Raw genomic sequence first — 18,590 nt, 5'->3', positions numbered from 1 at the left:
TACAATTATGTAACTACAAACGATATGTAACAATTATGTAACGACAAACGATTGCATTATGTTACACTTGCTACAATTATGTAACTACAAACGATATGTAACAATTATGTAACGACAATAATTGCATTATGTTACACTTGCTACAATTATGTAACTACAAACAATATGTACCATTTATGTAACAGTTGCATTAACAAGATGTAACTTTTATGTAACTTTAACTACAATTATGTAACTACAAACGATATGTAACAATTATGTAACGACAAACGATTGCATTATGTTACACTTGCTACAATTATGTAACTACAAACAATATGTAAAAATTATGTAACAGTTGCATTAACAAGATGTAACTTTTATGTAACTTTAACTGCAATTATGTAACTACAAACAATATGTAACAATTATGTAACAGTTGCATTAACAAGCTGTAACTTTTATGTAACTTTAACTACAATTATAAGGCCAACACAATTACGTAACAGTTGCATTAACAAAATGTAACTACAATTATAAGGCCAACACAATTATGCATTACCACAATATTATGTAACAATTCATAAAATGTTACAATTATGTATTACTACAATGTTACTACAATGTAACAATTACAATACAATTATATAACAATTCACAATGTTACAATTATGTATTACCACAATGTTACTACAATATTATAAGTCATACAATTATACCACAATTCTGTATTACCAGTATCATCATACAAGTTAGGTGAAATATTAGACATTACTAAAGGGATAACTCAATATGTAATATATAACCTAGCAGTATTACCATTGCACAATTATATGCGTATGTCTCTTATACATACACATCTTACAAAATGTCATACAACAACCATTGCATTTATTCAAATATGTATACAACTTGTTTAAAATGTAATATTACTGGATCATTGCAATTTACTATGAATATTATATGTATACAGTATTATAATCAATATTATATACTAATATATTAGCATATGTCAATGATGATTGCTGTCGGAGGACCTTCAGCGGTGTGGCCGAGCAATGTTATGAGTCCATATTATAATTACAAATCATTATAGACAAATAGATAAATAGATAGAAAGTGAGACAGATAGAAGTAGGAAGTCAGATGATGAGACAGGTATTGTGTCTGCGAGAATCGAGCAATGCTAAACATGCTTACACACTCTTAACTCAAGGAATGCTTTATAGGCACACGACAGTGCCTTGTGACCATACACACACATACACACATACTCACACACAGGTTTCTAGAACTTTCCAACCACAGTGTAACACACGTGACACGACCCCTGCTACACCAGAATTTAGGAAGCAGAGCTCAGAAGGAGGCTAGCCATAGAACCGGCAGGTAGTAGGGAGAACGAGCTTAGCAACATGGTTGAGAGAGAGAGAGTGAGAGAGAGCGAGACAGGAGGTAGCTCGCGGGACTCTACTTAACTTCACTCGTGTGTGAGAGACTTTGTTAATATTTCTAAGACAAATAAAAATAGTCCCATACTATTCTTTACCTCTCCTGTCATTGCATGACAAATGGGAACGAAGATTATCTACTTACAAAGCTACTCACGTATAACAACCGCTCGTCCATAAGTTCAATATATATATAACTAATCTACAAACCTCCACTACAAGAAGCTACAAAGTTATTCTACACACACATCATACACATCCACATCCACACTCACACCCACCCACCCATACGGCATACACCAGGGATTATCCTGAACGCCAATACAAACCTCTGGCGGCAGACTAAAAACAAGACAATATGCAAAAAGTTCTGGATACGATATACCGAGACTTTGGTCTATATCTCATTGGTTAAGGAAGCTCCCTAACACTGTTCCTCAGTGATTTGTTTTTGGTTCCGGCTAGTTAATATATTTTATTACTTTATGCAGGCGGAATATGACGATATTTGAATGATTTAAGCAACACAGACGGGGAGAGTAAAGTATAAAGCAAACTATATTGTTTAGGAAGAGGTGTTAGGGAGCTTCCTTATCTGACGAGACTCCGGGACTATAATTCATTCAGACTTTCTGAAGATCAGCCTTTCCTGTGGCTGAATAAAATTATCTGGTGGTATTTGAATTAAGAAAATGAAATAGGTATAGCTCTGAAATGGATTAAAATATCTGTCAATCAGCCTACCTATCTATCTATCTATCTATCCACCTATCCATCAATCTATCTTTCCATCTTTGAGAAGGTGAAACATACGAAGCTGCATTTGTGGACCACTTAATTTTCCGAGCAATTTATGAGTACATGAGAGGAAGGCTTGTAATATTAAAACAACTCCTTAAAGAAGAGAAGTACCTGACCTACTACACCTGTTTTCCATGGAGTAAATTAAGCAAAAACCTCCCTCCTCACCCCCACAAAAAGTAATAATAAAAAAAAAATCAATAAAAACAGACATTATACTGTAGAGTCAGGATCAGAAGTCCGTCTAAAAATCACCTCTTCTATTTTTCCTTTACCTTCACATCACTCGTTAATAATCCTCTCATATTTTACTGATGAAAGTTATCGACATGGGCAGATGCAGATGGCCCGACATGCAATGGAGAATTCGTTGTGACTTCCACAGCGACTTGTTTTTCCAGTTTCTCCTCCCTCTGCTGATATCGATATCTTTTTTTTTTTTTTTTTTTCACCCTCTGCTGATATTGCAAGCTGCTGATGGAAAAACAAATCGCTGAGGAAGAAACATAAAGAATTATTCTATGCAATGTTGGGCCAGAATATTGCTCGCGCTTCACGACCGTTGGGTTGGCAGTTTGAGCCCGCACCAGAGTAACGTATTTCTGGTGACAGATGTAGCGGTTTCTCCAGGGATCTCTCCTCGACCTGCGGAGCTGTATGGTCCATTGGTCTTAGCTCGGAGGATTCGCCCTGTGTAATGTCGATAGTCATTTGTCGATTCATCAACGTGGGGGAAAATGAACAGCAGAAGAAATAACAAGGGGACCAACATAAATAAAGAGGGCACATGTACTTGTATGGGTGTGTGAGATATCAGTGACGGCCTGGATGGTGAGGGGCGTATCCAAGACGTCTGTAACGTTGCTGATATCGGCAGGTCCCAGCGCAGCGCCTCGCCCAGATCGCCACCGCTGAACACGCAGGGTAAGCATCACACCCAGCACCACTGCCAAACACAACACGGTCCGTAGGCAAAGAGAAAAAAATAAAAGGAAAGAAACTACTTAGAATAGAGTCCTAAACCAAATATTCATAAATCGAGTATATTTCCATCATTGCTGAACCCCTTCTGTCCAATGCGGTACTTCACTTGATGCTTTTGGATGAAGTAAATGCTGATTTTCTATTTTACGGTACTATATCTTCAAGTCCCTGGGTCACAATGGGGATAATATGGGATTTGGCTGTTATTTATTTATTTATTTTATTTTTATTTACTTAATTTGGAATAATGTACAATAATCGATCCCAACTTCATTCTACCCTAGTTCTTCATAGTCACAAGGGGTGGAGATCTTTCAAAAAAAAAAAAAAAAAAAAAAAAAATCATCTCATTTTGGAATTTAAGTATGAGAAAAGGGGACTCATCACAACATTTTCTCCCTTCGCAGAATAGGAGGTACAAGGCTGCTTGCAGAAAATGTACTAATCAGTGAGGCCGCTACATCCATATAAGGACACAGTTTATAATCCCACCCTCTAGTACGAATGACCGAGATTATAATGCAGTACCACAATGATATACAACAGGATGATGATGATGATTATGATGATCATGATTCATAAAGACAGAATCAGAAAGAAGTTGTTATGAAACCTAAATTAAAATGGTTTTATTTTACCTTGTATTTTTTTTCCTTTGAAGAGCTTTTAGATGAAATTTGAGAGTTATAACAGACACAAATTAGTACTTGGGAATACTCACCAATAAGTAGAACGAAGACTGTCAGAGCGGCCACAGCCAGAGGTGCAGCAAGGGGGTTGGCATCAGAAGGCATGTTAAGCCACTCACAGTTGTCCCCCGTGTGAGTACCGGGGCAGGAACACTGATAGCCTGGCTGTAGGTTGTAGCAGGACCCACCGTGCAGGCAGGGGCGGAACACACACTCGTCTATATCTTGACACACATTACCACTTAGGTGTTCACCAGACCCACAGCTGTCAAGAGGATCATGATTGAACAGAATTAGTACATACACTTATGGAACACGTGTCAGTGGCTGTCAATCTTTATTTGTCTATATCTTGACACACATTACCACATAAGTGTTCACCAGACCCACAGCTGTCAAGGTGAACATTAAGGCTGAACAGAATTAGTACATACACTTCTGGCACACTTGTCATTGGCTGTCAGTGTTTATTTGTCTATATCTTGACACATATTACCATTTAAGTGTTTACAAGACTCACAGCTGTCACGAGGAATATTGTTATTGAAAAAATTAGCAGAGACAGTTTTGGCACACCTGTAAGTGGCTGTCAAGTTCTGTTCTTCTGTATCTTCACACACCCTACCATAGCACTTTCACCTTACCTTGACCCAGATCTTCGTCTTTTTGCAGTTAATTTCACGTAACTCTGTGGCAGAATAAGACAATGCTACGGCTCTACGTGCCTTCGATATCATTTCCTCGTGACTAGCGCCAAACTCGTTAATTCATTCTTACAACTCGGCATTCAAGATGGAGAAGTGGCAATTTTAGGCCAGGTTAGAGTAAAAAGGGTATAGATAAGTGTTCCCCATACCCAGAGCTGTCAAGGGGGATATTCTGACATTTGGCATTGGTATAATTATCATAGTTTGCTAATGTGACCCCTGGCTAACGCAGATGTGAACCTAAAGAATACATTTTTTTTTTTTTGTAATGACAAAGTGTGATGGAAGAGGATATTCGTTGGCTCAAACGTACAGAAATGACAATGATTAGATGATGTGTAGTGCGTCTTTGAATGGAAGGCCTGGGGGGCTAGGATTGCGACTGATGAGTTGATAAGAAGGATGGGGCTGGCGTGTATTGGTGTTGGGATGAGGTAGGGTAGATTAAGATAGTTTGGAGATGTGGAGAAGATGGAGGATAACAAGTGATTGAGAACTGTGAACCCTGGGGGTAGAGTTGCGCGAGGCAGACCGAAAAGAAACCTGAGACGAGGTCGCAGAGTGTGACCTCAGGAAAAAGGGACTGAATAGAGAGCCTGACAGAAATCGAGCAACGTGGAGAGCCGCCATTAGGTGACCGAGGCCGACGCATGCAAGCACGTTGGAATCTTTATAAACGATACGATTCAGACGACAGGATAATCAAATGAGTTGTGATGTGAGAAGCAGCATCCCCATGACGGTTGAGATGATTGTGTGAGATGTATTTTGTTCAGCGGGGTCAACGTGTTCATGATGATGTTCAGTGTAAGTCACGGCTGGTACAAATACAATAGCGTGTGGTACAATGAACAAAAAAATGTATATATTACACGCCTGGGGTACGATGGATGTGAAAATGAGCGAGTTCTGTAGACACACATGAATCTGTTTACCTAATACCTTAAAAACAAACAGCACCAAGAATGTGAAGTTTCATACGATTTCCAGTCCTATAAATTACAAAGGACAATAAGTGCATTACTAATCACAGGGTATTCTACATTTCACAATCCTTCGTCCATTATTTCAGAAGGGTACGTGCGGTAGGAGGTCCGATACTTTTTTTGTTGACTGTACATGATTAATATCACTGTACCTGATTTATACAGACACTTTCCCTGCTGATCCCCACACTAGTAGCTAAATTGTTTGCACTATTGACGGAGAAATTGTTGGTGTGATGGTTCAAGGTTCGTCTGATTCCTGGTGCGAACAGCTGGCATCGCTCCAATCAGGTGTCCAGCCATCTTTTGCACAGTAGGTTGATAAGTAAAACAAGTACCTTATGGGACATCAAGGGGAGATAAATGTGTTAACCTGGGTAATGCAGTGGCCTTGTATCCCACGATAATGGGTGAACAACCTGCCACAGGCTCAAAGGTCTAAGTTATGAAAAACGAAGCAACTAAGCACTTTATGGCGCCTGCCTCTAACTTTACCTGACGTATAGAGAGTCTCAGAGCAGCCAACCATTGATTTATGTAAGTCTGTAGTCTTAATTCTCTCTCTCTCTCTCTCTCTCTCTCTCAAGGCATAAATAAAAAAGGGTTTTTGAAGAAGAAAGGTGGAGGATACAAAATTTCCCTTTCTCAAAGCAGATACCCATAGTAGCTTTCTGCTTTAATGGTTGATGTGTAGTTGATAAACTATTTAACTGACATGTCTCCAGGTACTGTGATAGGTCAACTCAAATGCTCAGATGATGTTGCATCCATTGTGCCACCTCTCCATGCCTTCCCCTGTGCTACACTGGCATCTGGTAGCTCATATGAAACTGTCACACTGCCATATTGCAGAACTTCTGCCTATCAAGAATATTTTATTCCCCGAACTGTATCTCTTTTGGAACTCTTTCCCCAGAGTGGTCTGTCCCCAAATTTCAAACTACAGCTGTTCAAGTCCAACTGTTACAGATTTTTTTGTGGATGGAGGGCACCTGTAATCTGGTGTATGGATTATTTTTTATTAAATTTATTTTTTCTTCTGTTCAGTTTATATATATATATATATATATATATATATATATATATATATATATATATATATATATATATATATATATATATATATATATATATATAAAGCAGTCTTGATCCTGTCTGGATCAAATTTACGAAAGGGTTGAGGGTCAGCCAAGGATGAAGTCATTACAGTTTGAGAATTAGTCACAGGTCAAGTTCACAGGTTCGGCCTTTAGGCTGACTGTCATTAGTCCGACATGCTTTGGTGAGAAATTTGGATTCAGAGAAGTTTGATTTAGACTTGAGTGCGGAAAGTGTGACCTCAGGGATAAAGGACTGAATAGGGAAGCTGCCTGAGATCAAGCAGCATGGACAGCCACCATTAGGTGACCAAAGCTGTCGCATGCAAGCACGCTGGAGCCTTTATAAACGATTCAACACGATGCGATACAATAGGGTCCTCCATTTGCCACCAGAACTAAACTAAATGATTAAAAATATCGTTTAGTGGTAACCTGATTAGAGTGATGGAGACGTCATCGAGGTGGATCATTAAGCAGTACAATCTAAGACACAACCATCTTCCCAGTTCCGTCCAAAGAAAATGTACACCTGGCCAAATACAATGAAAACCCCATCTCTACTAATGCGTGTTTCAAATGGTTCGATTTTCCCCCCTATATATTCGTCAAACTTTGGGAAGATAGTTGTCTAAAATTGTCCACTCATGAGCCATAGCCCCTGCTCACCCTCCACCCCCACCACTAACTGGAGGGAGGTGGTACACCCTCTCAAAAAAGTCTGGGCACTCTTACAGCACGTACCATTCTGAAACATGGATGAAGCATTGTGATATATGAGGCATCCTGTAATTATTAGTGCAGATATTGTATTTCGTAATTATTAGAACTCAAACTTGCAAAAAGTTTAACTTACTGGCTGGTATATGTTTTGAGGTACCACATTTATAGACTCATGTGTGTCTGCAGAAGTTGCTCAGTTTCACAACTATCGCACCCAACGGTGCCGATACTGTTTTGGAAGAGTGTACATTCACACCGTAGGACGCTTTGCCGCAGCGTGGAAAAGCTTTGAACTCCCAGGAACTACCAATACGTACACCCGCGAACCAAAGTTTCGGTACCCCCCTCGATGGAAGGAAGTGGAAGTCAGGGTTAGAGAGAGAGCAGGTGAACGGACAACCGTCAGTGGTACTTTGGAACTGAGCTACGAGGCGAAGAGTGAGAAACTTAATGACACTGAATTCGAAACATTTCCATGCTATTCACCTGCAAAACATTATGCGTTCGTAACATACATACTGTAACATATAACATAGACTACTGTGTTATCATGGTGTCCTGTGATACTGACCCATCTGTTTCGGATCCTCATCACACAAACAAAGCACCGAGCCAGTTGTATATAAGTTGCAACTTGTCATTATAACTGCAGTCATAATTTTTGTGAATGTTATCCCTGGATTGTCTGTAGCTATAATATAGAATGATTGTGAATTTAATGTTGATTTTCACAGTAGTTGTGCGGATGGTTATATATGTGGCAATTATTTTATGTGGACGACTAAACCACATTGTGATGGACAGCGGAGAGCGTTCGCCAATAATTTACTATAACCAGATGAAATTAGATGCAAACAACACAATATATTATGAGACAACGAAGACACAGCTGTGGTATCCTGCTCCGCATTGTTATCAAGGCCTTAACTGGGGCTTCACCTCATACGTGCATTATTTTCCTTCAGTCTCTGCCTCTTTTATTACTCTTACTTCCCGGTATCCTCTTACTGCGAGTCGTCATATTCCTTGGAGGGTTTCTTGTCGTCCGGTCCTATAACCCGTACTGTATTACATTATTCCTCGCATCATCACTCCCAGACAAACAACGTTAGCATAAGACTGCTGAATCTGTTAATACCATTATTGCCACTGCCACTACAACTGTAATCCCCCTTTTCCTATTGTGTCTAATTTCCCTCACAGTACTACTACTGCTTCTCCTATTACTACTCCACTATAAATCTGTATAATAATAAATATGATTGTCCTTATGTCTGTGTATCTGTTAATCATAATTATTGTCCCTGTCCCACCGTCGACAACTCGTCGCTGACCCGGCACCGCTACTCCATTTCCCACCCACCATGGACTCTACTCCTCCCGCACTCCGACACCACATTACCCTTCACCTCATCCTTGGGCCAGAAGGCCTGTTGTTCACCCTTTACCGGTGAATATACGTGGCATGCATTAATAACAAAAAAGAAGGCACTTGAGAGCTAAGCGGTAATCGCCCTGTAAAATATTCTGTTTGCCAAGTCCAAACTTTAGGCCATATTTTGATACCATGAAGGTTTTATGTTGATAGCTCAAGCCATTCATGAGATTTAATGGTGCTAAAGGCAGGCAATAAAAACTAGTTGACCTTTAGCTGTTAGTTTGGTGACCTTGACTCTGACCCCGAGTTGCCATTTTCGAACTCCTCTAAGATTTTGGCCATATCTTGATACGCTGAAGGCTTCATGTTGATAGCTCAAGCCGTTCATGAGATATAATAGGAACACACACACACACACACACACACACACACACACACACACACACACACACACACACACACACACACACAGATGCAGTTAAAAACATGATCGCTCCGCCTTCTAAAGGTAGGCGATAATAATATAATAATAACGACAACATCGTAGATGTGTACTGTAGTGTTCCTAACATTACACTTAATAACTGCAGACCCAAACGTGCTTATATTACGGAGCACTGATATATTAATCACAGACCGTTCTTATCATTACCACTGCATCTTCCCTATAGCGCTTCACCATGGTAATACAACCCACTGTAGTCCTCTGTGAGATCGCTACACGTGTTCGGGAAAAATAACAATGCACAACATGCCTACAAACCACTAAAATAAGCATATGATGTTTCACTGACATCCATCAAATAGCCTAGGAGAAGTTAGTGGACAAACAAACAAACGACTTGACACAGACAGACAGAAGCAGAATGTCTCGCATCGGTACCGGTACGTAACGACCTGACAAAACTCTTGTGATCCTGCATTGCAGGTGTCATCACAGTAATAATAATAATAATAATAATAATAATAACAATAATAATTAATCACATGTTATTAGGCACGATACTGAGAAGGACACACACTGGAATAGCATGTGTCGACGCAATGCAGAATCTGTTTGCCATGACAGAAGGTTGGGTTGCGGTCAAACATTAATTTAGTATTACTATAACCCTACCATTACAGCATATTATGGCACTGTTTGGTTTTATATGTCACAGCTGTTTTCACTTGTTTTATCATGGAGATTATGGTGTTTGTCCTCCTCTGTATCATGGATATTAACATGTGATTACTACTACTACTACTACTATTACTACTACTGCTACCACTACTACTACGATTATTATTATTATTATTATTATTATTATTATAACTATGATGACACCTACAAAGCAGGATCGTAATAGTTTTGTCAGGTTGTCATATACCGATGCAAGACATTCGGCCTCAGTCTATGTCCAGCCGTGTGTTTGTTTGTCCGCTAACTTCTAGGCAATTTACTGGATGTCAGTGAAACGTCACAGGTGTATTTTAATGGGTTGTAGGCATGTTGTGCGCTGTTATTTTTCCCAAACATGTGCAGTGATCCCACAAAGGACTTCAGTGGGTTGTATTACTATGGTGAAGTGCTACAGGTAAGGTCCAGTGGCAATGATAGCAACGGTCTGTGGTCGGTTCTGTGGTTAATATATCAGAGCTCCGTAATATAGGCACGTTTGGGTCTGCGACTTTTATAATTATGTAATGTTCGGAATACTGCAGATGTATGTTGTTGCTGTCAATTTTATAATTATTCTTATTAATGCATGCCACGTATATTCACCGGTAAAAGGTGAACAACAGGCCTGGTGGCCCAAGAAGGAGGTGAGGGGTAAAATGGTTCGGAGTGGGGGAGGAACAGAACTCATGGTGGGTGGGAGAGAGGGGGGTGGGGCGCAACTGGGGTAGCGGTGCCGGGTCAGTGACGAGTTGTCGACGGTGGGACAGGGACAATATGATTAACAGATACACAGACATAAGGACAATCATATGTATTATTATACAGATTTATAGTGGAGTAGTAATAGGAGTAGCAGTAGTAGTACTGTGAGGGGAATTGCAGTAGACACAATGGGGAAAGGGGGAATAGTAGTGGCAGTGGCAACAATGGTATTAACAGATTCAGCAGTCTTGTGCTAACGTTGTTTGTCTGGGAGTGATGATGCGAGGAATAATGTAATACAGTACGGGTTATAGGACCGGACGACAAGAAACCCTCCAAGGAATATGACGACTCGCAGTAAGAGGATACCGGGAAGTAAGAGTAATAAAAGAGGCAGAGACTGAAGGAAAATAATGCACGTATGAGGTGAAGCCCCAGTTAAGGCCTTGATAACAAGGCGGAGCAGGATACCACAGCTGTGTCTTCGTTGTCTCATAATATATTGTGTTGTTTGCATCTAATTTCATCTGGTTACAGTAAATTATTGGCGAATGCTCTCCGCTGTCCATCACAATGTGGTTTAGTCGTCCACATAAAATAATTGCCACATATATAACCATCCGCACAACTACTGTGAAAATCAACATTAAATTCACAATCATTCTATATTATAGCTACAGACAATCCAGGGATAACATTCACAAAAATTATGACTGCAGTTATAATGACAAGTTGCAACTTATATACAACTGGCTCGGTGCTTTGTTTGTGTGATGAGGATCCGAAACAGATGGGTCAGTATCACAGGACACCATGATAACACAGTAGTCTATGTTATATGTTACAGTATGTATGTTACGAACGCATAATGTTTTGCAGGTGAATAGCATGGAAATGTTTCGAATTCAGTGTCATTAAGTTTCTCACTCTTCGCCTCGTAGCTCAGTTCCAAAGTACCACTGACGGTTGTCCGTTCACCTGCTCTCTCTCTAACCCTGACTTCCACTTCCTTCCATCGAGGGGGGTACCGAAACTTTGGTTCGCGGGTGTACGTGCTTCTTTGGTGCACGGCCCTCTTCCTTATGTACGTGACGTCATTTGAACCTGGACCATCCCTACAACGTACTGTACATGCTGCCGTGCTTAGTGATGGGGGAGAAGGTGAGCAAAAACTATCCCTCGCGAGTACACCTAAGTCAACTTGAAAAAGCATACTGACACGCCGAGTGAGAGAGAGAGAGAGAGAGAGAGAGAGAGAGAGAATTAGTCTCACCTGCAAGTGGCCTGCCTCCAGGTGTTGCGGCAGGTGAGGGGTGGGCGGCAGGTGGTGTTGGAACAAGGGTGGAGTGAAGGGCAGCCGGTGTCCAAGCCTTGTACTGTTGTCAGCCGCCCCCACCTACTGCTGTTGGCGGCAGGGGACAGGGGCAGGGGCCTTCCCGACACGCGTAGGTCGTCGATGCATGCTGGCAGGGGAGAAGACAGGGGTCCTTAGTCTTGTCAGGTATGTAAGCTCCCTACAACCTCTTCCTTTCGGTTTATTTCTGGATATGGCTAGTTACTATCCTTTTGCACGTTATCTGTGCAAAGTATGATGATGCTGGAAGGATTTATGCATCACACAAGAGGACATTAAGGTGTAATAAACAAGATACATCGCTAAGAAAAAGGTTTTAGGGAGCTTCCTTAACGGACGATACCAGCAATAACTGTTGTAAACTTGCAACAAAAATTCGTCTAATGTTTCACATCATCAACTTATTTATTTCCTTTAGGGCCTGTATTATCGTTGGTGAAGGAAGTTCCCTAACATCTCTTCCTAAGCTATTTATTTTGCTTATTACACCTTTCCATCCTCTTCTGTGTTACTTAAACTATTCTAATATCACCATACCCTGCATAAATAACGTTCACTTGGATATCAACCAACCGTATGAAAAAATAAATCGGTGAGGAAGAGGTGTTAAGGAGCTTCCTTACCTGACGAGAATACGGGAACAGGTGTCAGCATTTACCTTTGTTTTAAATTCCAGATCTACAGTTTACTTAATATTCCACCTCTTGTACCGCTCACTTTTCTAGCTAACATTCTTAAACTGAGAGAGGCTTGATTTTTTTTTTTTTCGGTATGATGATCTAACAATATCAACTGTCTAGCAACTAATATACACTGCACTAATACCACAGTATTTATATGAACATAGGTTTAATATTAACACAAATTCGTAGGACTCTCTTTGGTGGACATAATCAGTGCAGCAGATGAGGGAGTTATGTCAGAGTTAGTAATTATAAAACAGTTCTTTCACCTTAACCTGGTCCAGATTTTCGTCCTTTTGGGGCTTATTTCATACCCTTGTGTTAATCTGTTCTGACAACCCAGCAATTAAATGGGGAGATGGCAATTTTAGGCCATGTTAGGGTACAAGTAGTAAAGTTGTCCTTAACATGAAGGAGTTAATGAGTACTTGCAGTCACTTAGGACTCACTCTTACTATATAAAATTACCTGGTGTTAACTGCAGTACAGTTCTAAAATATTTCTCAACATGTGAATCAATTGCATGTGGACCAAAGTACAACTCACCACCCTTACCATCCTTTAGGTCCTGATGAACAGCCACCAGACTCTGCCTCACGAACTCTGCCACTCCTCCCACCACCACCCCGTCCTCCCTGTCCACCTCTAGTCGGGCTGGTGGGCCTTTTACTTTAGGAAGGAGGCCACCGAGACTTGGAACAGACAAAACGGATGGGAGACTCTCGTTCCGTCGCCACCCATCTCCATCGTCGGCGGATATGATAAGGTTGTGTCCATGGCGCCTGAGATAGAGGGTATGCCAGAGCCCATCAGCCAGTGGGAACCCGTCCAGACACACTTCAGTCCCTGATGATTCGCTGTGGGTCAGGGTAGCACAGGCAACACCTCCTCTTAGCTGCCAGGAAGAACAGAGATTACTGTATTGTGATGAAATATTTGCGCTACTGAATAACATACAAATAGACTGAGATGATCTGGGGATGCTGAGAGGATGAAGGATGACAACTGGGTGTGGAAAGTGCGAAGTGTGAACGTCGGGGGTAGGGTTGCAAGAAGCAGACCGAGAAAAGACCTTGGACGAGGTCATAAAGTGAAACCTCAGGGATCAGGGACTGAATATTGAGACTGCCAGAGATCGAGCAGAATGAAGACCTGCCATTGGGTGACCAAGACCGATGCATGCAAACATGTTGGAGTCTTTACAGACAATACAACTATTAATAAAACATAATATAAATCAACATCACAACCTTACTTCCCACTAAAAAACAGGGTGGGTAGAATGTACGAAGTGGTTTACTTAGAGTGGCCTGGCAGAGGGATTAGTCGCCTATTCACTCATCAACCATTCATCATTCATTATCAAACCAACTCCTTTATTTCCTAATGGCCCGTACGTGAATGTTCATACCTCATAAAATATACATTATCGCTCCCCTCTGATTTCTCGTCGTTAAGGAAGCTCCCTAACACCTCTTCCTAAGCGATTTATTTTGCTTATTACTCCTTACTATCCTCTTCTGTGTTAAATCCAGATAACACCATACTCTGCAAAAATAACACAAACTTATATGCATCTAGCTTTATTATAAAACAAATCGCTTGGGCAAAGGTGCTAGAGAGCATCCTTAACCGACAGGCACACAGACCTTGGGCTCCTATTGTCGTCGGTTAAGGAGGCTCCCTAACACCTCTTCCTTCGCGATTATTTTTGGATACAGTTGGTTAACAGCCATTTGTACGTTATCTATGCAGGGTGTGGCGATGGGGGAAGGATTTACTTAACACACAAGAGGACAGTAAGCTTTAATATGGAAAACAAATCGCTTAGGAAAAGGAGCTAGGGAGCATGCCTAACCAGTGAAATTAAAGGCCTTACAAATACAGATGTTTGCTATAGTATTCCTTCCCCTTCACTCCCTGACGCCTCCCCACTGATGCTATTTGTTGGTACTAAGAATAAGTCGCTGATCTGAAAGGGTTAAGGGTATAGTGTCCACCTAACGTCCTTTTGGCGATGGATGATAAGAAATAAATTTTAAAAATCTGTTTGAAGATTCGAATCACGTGTGTAACACGAGTCCACGAGACAAAACTCTCCAAAACGTCTCCTCTTTCCCGCCACAAGCTCCGCTGCAAAAAGTCTTTAATTTACAAGAACGTTGAGCGTTTAGGTAGCCCACCTTGATATTAAAAATGACAGTGTGGATTCAACATTTTTTTTCTGTGCCTCTTGTAGGTTAGTGTAAACAGTAATGAAATAGTGAAAACGTATTTGATATTTCTGTCCGACAAGGAAAGTATGTTTTCACCCGTTTGTTTATTTGTTTGTTAGTTTGTTTGTCTGTTAGCAGGGTTATTAAAAAACTAAAAGAGAGATTTCGACCAAACTAGGTAGATAGATAGCCCATGTCCCGGGGAACAATCGATTAACTTTTGGCACCGATCCGGATCGTATTACAGATTCTGGATCAGGAAAACACTTTTTGTGAAACCCTAATCAATGACGAGAAAACCTAACCCATTAAAATAAGTGGTTTGGAAATTACATTGCCCTTGTCGGAGAGATGCGCTCCACTGAGTGCCCCTCTAGCGTAAAGCTTGGGTTCTTTTTTTTCGAGTAAACAGCCCACAATGTACTGTATAAAACTCCTTTAAATATATCAACCTAATTAATCTTTTCTTTATAATCAGGCCAACACTCAACGAATCCATTCAGTTTAAAGGAAGTGATTTCCAGAGAAGAGGTTAATGAAAGCTACATCCAACCTTCCCTGTGTGAAGTCTCTCCTAAGCTGAAAAAAAAAAATAAAAATGGTGATAAAGACAAGAATGTATAAGTGAGTATCGTATATAATGGATTCAAATATACTGCGTCAAAACTAAAATAATCATACACACCTGATTGTTTAGCTATTAAAAATCAAATATTGTAACGTAACTGCCGAACAGATTCTCATGAAAATCAGTGGTGGTGATCCAGAAAATACTGCAGGTACAAAGATTCCAGACCGTATTAGCTTACATGCAGCTGGAGAATTGAAGACAGTTGACGAGATGACAGCTGGACCAACAGACCGCTTGGCTGGCCTCTGGACCTGACACGCAGCTGCAGCCACAACTCATAGGGGTTCGGCGGCTGGTCAAGGGCTATCCTGGCAAACGAAGAGGGTCCCAGGGAGGTCGGAGTGGTGGGTGTGGTGCATTCAGGGCCTGTATACCCTGGCTGGCATTCACACCGGGGCTCTGTCAGGCCTCCCACACACGAGCCACGCACACCACAGGACAGGCTGCCTCCACCGCATGCTGTGTCCTGTGGCAGACACCCAGCTTCACTGCCACTACCGTACGCTGGTTCACCCAAATCTACCAGCTGAAGATAAGAACGTAATGCCAGGCACTTAGCAGAATGGCCAGTGGTGGAATTATCATGCCCGTCTATGGTAAATTAAAGGCATGGAGCTGCTACTGCTACTACGGGAAATTGAAGAGAGGGAGCTGCTATTACTCTCCTGTGTTCTATATTTGTGATGAAAACATAAATATTGATCAACGGTCAAGAGAACTATTCATTTTCAAAGACAGACTGAAGTGCAGTAATTATCCTTGTTGCTGTTGCATTGAAGGTAGTGACAAGGAACAGGGAGGTAAGCAGGGAAATAAGATAAATGAAGTCGCTGCATGACGGTATTGTGATCCCCACTCTAACGTACAGAGGTGAAACATGGACCAAGTTGGAAGGACACAAGTCATGGGTGAGAGCACTGGGAAGGAGTTACTTGATGGGACCATGTGGAGTTAAACGGAAAGACAGACAGACAAATAAGGATGTGAAAGAGCATTGTGCTGTTGATGTGGATGTGACTGAAGGCGTCATGATAGTTTGGCCAGGTGGAGTAGGATGGAGAATGAGAGACTGGCTAGAAGAGTGTATGGGAGAGAGTTGGAGGGACAGGGGGAAAATGAGGAGGAGATGGAGGGATGAAATGGGGAAAGATATGAGAGAAAGGGGTCTTGAGACGAGGAGGAGGGGGTGACTAAAGTTGAGATAGAGGGATGGAGTAGATAGAGGTATGAGGGGGAGGGTTATGAGGGGAAGGAGGAGGGGGAGACAGAATGAGATGGATGGATGGAGTGGAGAGAGAAATGAGAGAGAGAGAGGCATGAAGGGGAGAGGAAGGAGGAAACTAAGGATGAGATGGAGGGATGGAGTGGGGAAAGATATGGGGGAGAAGGGTTATGAGACGAGGGGGAGAGGGAGACCGAGAATGAGATGGAAGGATGGAGTGGAGAGATATATAAGAGAGGAGGGCATGAGTTCGAGGGAGGGCAGCCAAAGAGCAGTATACAAGGTTATACATAAACAGATCCAGGTCAGCCATGGGACGTTGTTTTGATTTAGTTTTTGGGCCCGTATTCTCGTCGGTTGCGGAAGCTTCCTAACACCTTTTCCTTAGCTATTTATTTTGTTTATTACTGTGTGTCACACAAACTCTTCCAATATCGCCATACTCTACATTCAATGACACATACAAGGATATTAACCAGTCATATCCAAAAATAAGTTGCAAAGGAAGAGGTGTTAGGAAACATCCTTAACCAACAAGAATACGACTTTGGTATCCTCAAACGCTGTAATTCAGCTTAGCATATTCTTTGGGGAATGTAGCTGTTGCCTACACCATGACGAGAGGCGCTTCATAAATTGTGCAAATCGTCTGACTGTGGTAAACCAATAAATATATTCTCAGGTGTAAATAGTTATAGAACAGTCCTTTACCCAGTTGGTTGTTGATGAAACCCAGTGTCAGGCTGGGCAAACCCATCAACCACACTGCAGGGCCATCCTGTACAGTGAACTGATGTTCCTTTGAGGGTCGAGGCGTGGGGAAAAGTATGGTGGTTTGGTTCCTGGGTGGATGCGGCATTTGCGTTTCCACCCAGCTAACAGGAGCACCATATGAGTAGCAGTCTCCACTTCACCCCGTGATCCCGTTATATGGTTACCACCCAGCTTTGCATATGGTTTCCTGGGTTACAGGAAACCATTAGACTTGTTACTCTGTGTAGAGTCAACTGAAGTGGAAAGAAGAGAAACAAAAAGTTACAGGAAAGAAAGAGAGAAGTAGGAAGAGAGAAGGGAGACAGAGAATAATAATGCTAAAGGAGGAAGTAGACAGCACCACATTAACCCCTCAATGGCCGTGGGTTCAGGAACTTGTACACTCCCCTGGCCGACCCGACACCATTTTCTCAAAGTTCTAAAATCGATTTCTATTATCACAAATGTCAAGAGAATTGTCTGGCACCTGACAGTGTATTTTTTGGCTTCCTAAACCTATCCTGTGATTCCCTATGATTTGCGGAAGATAAGAAATTCACAAACTTCACTGTGCATGTGGCTTTAACATGTAAACATATGGAAAAAAAACACAGGAGAAAAAGTGCTTGGGATGACAGAGTAGGCTGGGCCAATATATGTGACCTTCGTTCCCCTCCCATAATTGTTGGTAGTTTTCTACAGCTGGCACTAATTCGACGTCAGCGGCACGTTTACAGTCAAGCGTCGCTCATCGCTGGCCGCCACTGAGGGGTTAAGTAGTTCAGTCCAAAGAGTAATTTCTGTGTGTGTGTGTGTGTGTGTGTGTGTGTGTGTTTTGTTACCTTCAGACTATTTCATTCATCCCTGGACTAGTCTCTCATGTTGATGGGATTAATGAAGTCTAAGTGTAAGTTCCCCAAATCGAAATAACAATGAAGAAAAAGCATTTAGGAGGCGAATGCTAATCGCCCGCCAAAATATGTTGCTGGCTAAGGTACAAGCTGCCTACAAACCAAATTTGAAGACAATTCGCAAAACTCTACGGAATTCGGCCATCGCGTTTTGCAAAAGG

At 41.5% G+C, this 18,590-nt stretch overlaps 1 protein-coding gene across 1 annotated transcript in view; it reads right to left on the bottom strand.

Annotated features, from left to right (window-relative positions):
• The window catches only part of LOC145391942 (uncharacterized), a 204,183-nt gene that overhangs the window by 15,678 nt on the left and 169,915 nt on the right, over nucleotides 1-18,590 (bottom strand). Inside the window, exons 20-24 of the mRNA XM_080266431.1 lie at nucleotides 15,722-16,069; nucleotides 13,252-13,591; nucleotides 11,933-12,122; nucleotides 3,937-4,169; nucleotides 3,025-3,177 (exon numbers count right to left, since the gene is read on the bottom strand). Of these exons, the coding sequence (XP_080122557.1) occupies nucleotides 3,025-3,177; nucleotides 3,937-4,169; nucleotides 11,933-12,122; nucleotides 13,252-13,591; nucleotides 15,722-16,069 (1,264 nt within the window). The remainder of the gene's footprint in view (nucleotides 1-3,024; nucleotides 3,178-3,936; nucleotides 4,170-11,932; nucleotides 12,123-13,251; nucleotides 13,592-15,721; nucleotides 16,070-18,590) is intronic.

Source organism: Coenobita brevimanus, chromosome 20, assembly GCF_032717465.1.
Source record: "Coenobita brevimanus isolate Jiangsu-jjx chromosome 20, ASM3271746v2, whole genome shotgun sequence".
Classification (NCBI taxonomy): Eukaryota; Metazoa; Arthropoda; class Malacostraca; order Decapoda; family Coenobitidae; genus Coenobita; species Coenobita brevimanus.
Note: the sequence above shows the minus strand (reverse complement) of the source record. Positions and strands in the feature narration are given on the sequence as shown.